The following is an 8,916-nucleotide window of genomic DNA, read 5'->3' as shown; positions in this document are numbered from 1 at the left end:
CAAGATTTGCATGCAGGTTCTCAAGTTGAGTTGAAGATATCGAAGGGCCTCAGCTGAATATATTGTAGGAGGTTTTCGATAGGAATAGTGAAGCCACTGGATGTTTGAGGAAAAGAATGTAAAAATGAATAAATTAATTTGTGGCCGTTGAAAGGAAAATTGAAAATATTAAGCATTCCAAAATGTTTTGATTCAAACCTGAGCTATTTATTTTAATCTGATGCTTTCACATTTCTTAAGGTCACTGTAAACAAAAGTGGAGCTTTCAAGCTTTCATTGAAAAATGATTTTCCACAATTAATACATTTTGACTATCTCCTTATTACTTTATCTAGAGAGCTAATAAATGACAAATGACATGCATTTTTCATGACTCTGCATTTCAGTTATTTATCAAGTTACCTCTAACATTTCAGTTGCCTTTATCAACTACCTGGAAAAATCAATATCTGATAGGACTCCATGGCGTGTAACAAAGTATATAAGCATGAAGTTTGTATTGCTTGGTCTCAATTTGTCACTTCAAACCATCTGACTTAGAAGTGACTCTTAAATCCTCTTGTCATTTCACTGTTATCTGATTTGCAGGAATCCAAGACTTAAGCAAACATGTCCAGCCCCAGTGAGGCAGAACTCATTCACATGTTTAAGGGGATTCCCTTTACCATCAGGTCTTCTCCAGAACTTTTAAAATCCTTGGATACTTTTGATGCTAGAGAAGATGATGTCCTTTTGGTTTCCTATCCCAAATCTGGTAAGTTCAACTTTTAGATGTTAATTTTAAGAAGTGTCAATTGTTTGTTTCATGTTTTCCACTTTAACTGCTTGGGAAATGTCTTTGTACCAGAAACAAGGAAAGATGTTTTAGTATATGAATATATTATTCTGTCAGTAAGTGTTCAAATTACAAAAAAATTATGAGTCGTTATCTAAATTTTGATTCTTTAATTGAAAATAATCTCAGGTATTTTCATATTGGAAAGCAAATAAATATTTATTTCTTGTAAGCAAAATCTGTGCTTGAAGGATTTTCCTGAGGACTTTCTACATTCAATTATGAGCAAGTCAAGAGTTGTATTAAGTTATTTGTATGGCTCTTGGCTGTGGATTTATTCATTTCTTATTCCCTCTCCCCCCACCTGACTCACACACAGAAGTACACACCAAAGAAGAAGCTCAAGCAGTACTTCCCAAATATACAGACTCAAGTTAGTATAAGGAAAAAAACCCCAGGTTATTCTCAAATTAATGATAAAAATAATATAACCTCTCAGCTGACAAGCAGTTTGTCTCATGAGATTGTTTTGGTACCAATATTAACACTTCTCAGAGAGTTACTTTGTACTTCAGCTACAGCCCTACTTTTCCCAGTATTTGTACATTTGGAGCCAACAAGATTATTCAGTTATGTAGAGTTTCTTGAGTCTGGGCGATTAGAAGTATCACTCGTGCACTAGCAAGCCGTTTCAATATGCAAAATGCATGTTCCACGTATTTTCTCAGTAACAAATCTTCCTTTTTTCTTTTTTTTTGTTCCTTGAAATTACTTTTCTGCAGGCACTCACTGGCTTGCAGGAGTTACAGCAAAGCTTTACAATACTCAAGTTACACTAACATCACCCATTGAATTTGGAGACATATCCAAACTGGAGGAACTGAATAAACTCTCATCAAAGAGAATCATCCCAACGCACTTAGACTACAACATGTTACCTCTAAATTTTAAGAAAAAAAAATGCAAGGTAAGGCCCAAAGGTATAAAAGCAGTAAGATATGTTGTGTCTATTAGGTATCTATCTTGACTTGTTGTTCCTTAATAATTTTCAAATGATTTACAGTTTCCAGAAGTGGTTTGCTATGAATTTTGGCGATGCAGCTGACCAGCAGTCTGAGGCAGCATGAGCAGAGACTTGGGCTAGAGACTGGGATCTGCTCCTGCCCCACTGCTCCCACGGGGTGATCTGTATACCAGGCACCACACAAAATACAACATCAGCTTCTTTCAATCAGAAATATATTATCAGGGATTGGGGTTGTTCTCATGGCCCCACGTCCTAGTGGCTGGAGCATTTGCTTAGAAAATAGTTATCTTGGGTCCTTACAGGCTGTTCTGGGAGTGGAGATACTCTGCCTTTCCTACTGAAGCTTTGTGAAGACCCTGTGAAGGAGATATTGGGGAAACAGATAAGGATTGAAATGTGGGAGGCGGATTCAGACCACAGTTTTGGGTTCCTCACATGCTAATGTGGGAGGTCTTTAAAAAATCAGCTTTGGCCATCAGATTTTAGGTTAGAAGTTCAAAATTTCAGGATTACTCAGATCCAGACTTTTGGGGCAAGGCTAATTTGAACAAAAGGCCAAAATTTATGTTTTGCAGCTGTCCTGTGAATATTAGTAAATGGTTTTGTGTGTTAGATTTATGAGATAGTACACTGACTCACGAGTTAAAATGAACACAGCCTCTTTCATAAAACATAAACATTACCCAGCTGCAGGAAACACACCTCTGTCCACATGGAATTGTTTACTAACCACTACTGACTCCTGCCTAACCAGGGACAAATATATTTCTACCTTAATGGCATGGTCACCTCCTAAAGGAAAGCATTTTGATGCTGCAAACTGCCTGTGAAAATGCTACACTTATACGCAGAGTTCCTCTAAAATAAAGGAAGGATATTATCATTAGTAACCATATCATCTTCATTTACAGATGATCTACATCAGCAGAAATCCAAAAGATACTGCAGTTTCCATGTATCATTACTACAGAGATAACCCAAACCTTCCCACTGTAGACACCTGGACTGCTTTCTTTGACTTGTTCTTAAAAGGAGACGGTAAGGATAAATGTTATGTTTTCTCCTCGCAGTTTACATTAGCTTATTATGCACAGAAAGAGTTAAGAAATGTGAACTGTGTGAAAACTCCTTTTTGAACTACTTATTCATGAGGCTTTAGTTGGGGTTTTCTTTCAGGATAAATTCTAATGCCGAACTAAACAAGAGCAAATAATAGGATGCTATCTTCATCCCTGCAAGGAGACATTTCGATAAGCGGCTGCGTTATTTCAACACAGCCGCTCTTTGCGGGGTTTTGCTGTTCTTTGACATCTCTGTTAAAAAACATATTCTCACAGACAAGTTACGGATTTCAGTTTTTCCGACAAACATTCCGAAACCCCTGACAATTTGTTGATTCTGACGCGGATTTGCCTGTGCTAAAACATTTCCAACCTTGCCCTGTGAACCACAGTAACAGACTGCTTCCCACCAAGAATTCATGTTTGCACTGCGATAGAGGAGGTATGCGGATACAGCTCCTCCCGAGCAGATGTAAGGGCAGCCGGGCTCGCCGCAGCCAGCTCCTGTCCTCGGCCAGCGGGCCGGTAGGGCAAGCGCTCTGTTCGAAGGTGCTCAGCCGGCAATACCTGGCTGAAGCACAGGCAATGGGGTGCACGGGGGGACCATCCCCAGGCTGCGCCGAGAGCTGTGCTCGCGGGTGCAGTGCCTTCTCCCGTCCTGAAGACAGCCATGGGTGGCCCTTCCAAGGGAGTCTAGATGACTGCCATAAAGCCCTCCTGCACACCATCTGCCCGATGTGTCGTCTTAGTAGTGGGGTCCAAGGACCAAGGACGAGAGTGAGATTTCTATGACTAGCAGTGGTGGCATGGAAGCTGACAACAGGACCGCGTTCCAGCTATCCACTCCCATTTTCAGTGTTTTATTACTCCTTTCGGAACACGTGTTTCTGCTATATAACCATGGTGATGATAACAGCAACAATGATAGATCAGCCTGAAAACTTGGGAAGAAAAGTGCCATTGCATTCATCAAGGGCTTACATCAAAGCCCCAGAAGTCAATTCGACTACTGGCTTGTGTGGGCTTTGGCTCAGATCTCGTGTTCCTAGTTCAGAGCAGCCCTAAGGCACGTGCTTCAGGGATGTGCAGGATCTTGGCTTGTTTAGTAGCAACTCCGAGCATACGATAGTGAAAAAAAGAAGAGAGGGTTATATTAAATTTTAAAAGCATCTCCCATTTATCTGTAAATTAGAGGCCACCTTCTATTATCTGTGTGCTTATGCATGGCATAAAAAGATAACTACGTTGGTTACAACAGAAATTTATGTAAGAGGTGATACTGAGAGAGAGAGTTTGTCATTTTTGCTCCCAATAGAAACATATGAAGGTTATGATGCTTGATTCAGATCCTGTAGTACTCTTGCAGAGTTAAACTCAGTTCAGAACAAGGGTGAGGACACACAGAGACCACTGTGATGCTGCCCCTGGAGTCTCCGAGGCTGTATGCTGTACCCCTGAAGCCAACAGGGCTATTCTATGTTATCTTTGGCCACATCCCCAGTGTGGCTGACCAGGAGAGCAGGATTTAATTGAACACTGTGGAGCACGCATGCCTTGCAAGTTAAACAGTGCTTTGTGTGCAGGAGACGGCTACAGACTGAAGCATTCAGCAAAATACTTAATTACTTCTCAAGGTTTGCAACCAAAATGATGCCCATTACAGTATTATACTTTTCTGGTAGCAGTTATAAAGCAAAGTCACAGTTCTGGAGAATGCTTGCTGTGATTGCTCTATCCAAGCCTCTTCTCATCACCCTACAGGAGTCTTTCAACTCAGCTTTCAATGCAGTCCATCTTGTCTTTCAACCAGAAAGGTCAGAATTTTGTTTTTAAAGGAAAGCTGAAATTTCTCTCTCCTCCCATGGTTCACCAAAAGGTGCATTCAGACAAAACAAGTACTATGAGTCAACTATAAAACCACGTTATCTATGTTGTTGGCTGAATGATGTATGTACATAACTTCTTTACATAACTCTTCTTTGACTTTTAAAAATAATACAGATTTCCCTCTGCTGGGACAAAACAGAGCTAATGGTGTGCTCCATTTAACAGACTCCTTATTTCGTTTCCTTGTGAAGTGATCGTATTTCTAGCTGTGACCACAGACGTGCAGACATTTGCTGAGATACTCAGACTTTGTTAGGCCAGTACGTTTACCTTCATTACTGGCCTTTCCTTAGATTTGGAGGCTGTTTCCACTACGGAATCATATCTCAGAGCAGTATCTTCATCTCTGATACAAAAACAAATTCCAAAAAGAATGGTAACCTCTTTGGATTGTAAGTTTGAGTCACTTCACAAAAAGAATTGAATCTGGTTTAGAGGAATACAGGGTACATGTTACCAAGGGATCATTCCCCTAAATGTATGAGGTACCTAACATCAGAGTTATTTATGAATAAAGTTTATATCAATCTCTTTTGCGTGGGCTTTCTCTTCAGTTGTCTGCGGATCCTGGTTTGATCATTTCCTAAGTTGGGAAGAACATGCAAATGACAAAAACATCCTGTTTTTGTTCTATGAAGACATGAAGAAGGTAAATATACTCTCTGCTTTTATTTCAGAATGCATTACTTGTAAATTAACATCATTAAAATATCAAAGAGCAAATTATAATGAAAAAGGAGAAAGAAGGAAAATGTGAATGTATGTCTTTGGGCATAGTTTATATTTGCATAGAACTTTACATTAGTGAGCTGATTCTGACTGCACAAGTTATATAAATATCAAATCCTGTGAGAGCTGCATTTCATAGATGCAGGATTGGGACACATATTACATGATTTTCCCCAGGCTACAGAAAGAATTTTAAGTTCCTCATTATTGGTCCTATGGAAGGATCAACCAAGGACATCTGTTGAGGGCCATGTTAACCTGCTATGCCTGACATTTCAGGTGAAATTTTCAAAAAGGGACATAAGACAACACAACTACTCATGGTCTGTGGGACTTGTGCTCCCAATAAAGAAGAAAATTAGAGGCTAGGGGGGTAGGAAAAAAGTTTTTATGAAATGAAGTTACTATGCAGAAAACTCAAATACCAATACTTCAGCTTTCAGAGAATGAATTTTGGGGTGAATAGAAAACACTTTCTAGTGTTTCCATTAAAATAGTTTTGTTCATTTGGGGGAGGGGGGTAGAGTCCACTACGAGGAATATAAAAAAGCCATTTTGGATCCTGAGTCACTTGTTGGATCTCTAGATATAGCACCTCCAGTGAAATAAGCTACTTACACAGAAGCCGAGCTTTGAGTATTTCTCTATTCCCAGTGAAATAATTCTGAGACAGGAGAACACTGCCTGAACTAGGAGTAAAACTGGCAGCGTAGCTGTATTTGATATCACATACTTGGCATTTACTCATTTCTGTGAGTATGGGTAAGAGGGGAATCAGGTTTACTGTACCTGTCATCTACACAGTCTAATGACATGTCTAGCTTTGTTTGAAAGCAAATAAATGTGTGATAAACCTGAGAGGTAATAAAAAGGAACATTTTCCTATCAACTAGAAGTCTGATAATCAGCTCAGAAATACAAAAGCTTCATTTTTCTTGTACCTCAGGATCTCCCTAAGATCGTAAAGGAAATTAGTCTGTTCCTGGGTTTAAACATCAGTGACAATGATATCCAAGACATCTGCAAGAAGTCCTCTTTCTCAGAGATGAAAAGCAACACAGAGAAGGAAAACAGCGATCCCAGTCACACCGTTTGTGCACTGACATCCAACAGGAGGCTGATTTTCCGAAAAGGTAAGTTCCCTGGGCCGGGCTTAACACAGCAGAAGGAGCGGGAATCCAGCCAGAGGCCACAGTCCAGGTCTTTCCCAGGCTGTAGTGATGCTTTGGGTCAGCCCTGGGAAGCAGTGACAGGCACCTTCAATTTGAAACCATCTTAAAAATCACTTTCTAAGTTCTCTGGTTGCAAATGCATGCTTATACTAGAGAAGCACAGAGGAGTCTGAGCAACAGTCTGACTAATATTGCTCCGTGGGAGCTTCTGAGCTAAAAGGAAAGGTTCATGAAGCATTACTCTTTATCTGTCCTTTTTTATCTAAAAGTTGACCACCTTAGTCTTTTACAACATGTCCCCTTGATATCACCTGCGAAGGTCACTTAGTTTACCAGAATGAGAAAGAGCGAGACACATTCCTTCTGAAGGAGACTGCTCGTAGCCTTTATCCCCCGTACCACCTCTTATCTTATTGAAATGTTCCTGGAAGAGGAATATGCTGACCATGACAACAATGAAAGAATGGATGACTCATTCACCTGATGGCCTTATAGGTAGCCTTCAAACCTTGGCCAAACTGGAATCCATGGTAAAATCTTCAACAGTGCTTAGCTCAAATGTGACTTTAAAATACCTGCAGGAGCTGTTTTCTTGCTCCTGACATTTCAGAAGCTTCCTCAGATTTGGATAATAAGTAAATCAAAACCACCATGTTTAGATGTATTTTGATTATTTTTACTTAGTTAATTTTTGAACAATAATTGACAGTTTAAAACTCAGAGTTGTTTCAATTAATAAATAGGGAAATGGTATATTTTGCTAATTCAGAATGTTTTTACCAGTGAGCTGAAGCAAATGCCAAAATACCATCTGACAGTAAAAACCAACCAACCAAAAAACTCAGATACATTTTTCTAAGTCAGTGAACTTTGACAAAGCTATGTTGAAAAATTTGAAAAATCCCAACAGTTTGACTTCCAAGTAGTTCCTATGCAAATCCTAGAGTCTTAGCTAGCTTCAGCCAGTTTAGGGAAGATTTATAGGTAGATGTTATTCTTCAGGCTCTCTTTTCTTGTCCTTGTTGTCTGGAATGCTGTTTTAGTCAGCAGTTCTGGGATGCAGGGTCTTTAGAGGATGCATATGAGGGGAAACTGTAAGCATTGTCTCATTAAAATATGTCAATTTAAAAAACAATTTCCTGTTTGCTCCAACTGGGTAACAGTTGAAACGCTTTACTGAACATGAGTGTGCATGGTCACCTAGAAGTAGTTACCTGCCCACTTAAGTAGGAGGACATGTCATCTGTAGAAACCCCTAGAGATTAGGAGCGGGTGTGAGGGTGGGATTCATCCATCAGGTCACTCTGGGCTCCTTTTTTAGGAGACTTCTTTAGTCAACAGAGAGATATACCTGATTTTGAGGCACCATTCATTTGATCTGTTTTAGATGTTGACTAGGATGAGATGAATTTCAGCCAGGAAATAATCATTTCCCTCTATTGACTGTGAAAGAGCCCAGGCGGAGACCTTTAGCTGCATACATCTAAGGTGTGGCAAGATGCCTCTCTGACGAAATGACCGAGAGCTTTAATTCCATCTAGGAAACCTGCTGCTGTTCATGTACCACTTAGCGTTGTTGGCACTAACCAAGTCTGAGGCTGAGGGTTTAACGCCCTTTATGGATGGTGATCCAGCTGCTTCCATCAGAGTCTCACCAGACCAATAAAACGGTTACTCACGATCATGACCTACCACAGAGACTATGGCTAATAATATATTAATAAGTTGTGCCAACTGCAACATTAACAAAACTGGACTCCCTTTAAATCATTTTCTGCACTATATATTGCTAGCCTCACTGTTCTTTTTCTGCTCCTGCTCTCCTAGGCACTGTTGGTGATTGGAAGAACCATTTCACTCCAAAACAGAATCGAAGGTTTGAGGAGATATTTAATGAGAAAATGAAACTCAGCAAAATGGCAAAAAGTCTCACCTATGAATTTTGAGTCCATGTGAAGAACAATATCCAGTTATCAATAAACACAAATAGAGCAATTGGTGGGAAATTCTGAATGGGGGCTCCCATTCAGTTTACAATCTTCCCAATAGAAAGGATTGTAAACATGAGATTTTGAGGACGGGAAAATTCTGACACAATGCCAGAGCTGAACTCAGTTTTCAGTGGGCAGATGTGTATGGTTTTACAGAGTCAGGTGTCAGACCCATTTTTCTACAACCAAATCTACTTTATAATTTATTTATTTTTTGCTCTAGAGGGATACAAATGGACTTCTTAGATCTGATTTAGGAATTTTACCTAAGATG

General features: G+C 39.8%; 1 protein-coding gene across 1 annotated transcript; it reads left to right on the top strand.

The window, feature by feature from the left end:
* Window positions 1-609: 609 nt before the first annotated feature.
* Window positions 610-8,597, top strand: LOC104836740 (sulfotransferase 6B1-like). Its single transcript, XM_010575462.1, has 6 exons — window positions 610-754; window positions 1,558-1,742; window positions 2,714-2,840; window positions 5,305-5,399; window positions 6,426-6,612; window positions 8,479-8,597. Exons 1-6 carry the CDS (start codon window positions 610-612, stop codon window positions 8,595-8,597), a joined length of 858 nt encoding a protein of 285 aa, XP_010573764.1.
* Window positions 8,598-8,916: the final 319 nt, after the last annotated feature.

Source organism: Haliaeetus leucocephalus, unplaced genomic scaffold (assembly GCF_000737465.1).
Source record: "Haliaeetus leucocephalus isolate CR32 unplaced genomic scaffold, Haliaeetus_leucocephalus-4.0 Scaffold473, whole genome shotgun sequence".
NCBI classification, from domain to species: Eukaryota; Metazoa; Chordata; class Aves; order Accipitriformes; family Accipitridae; genus Haliaeetus; species Haliaeetus leucocephalus.
This window is presented reverse-complemented; position numbering and strand designations above follow the sequence as displayed.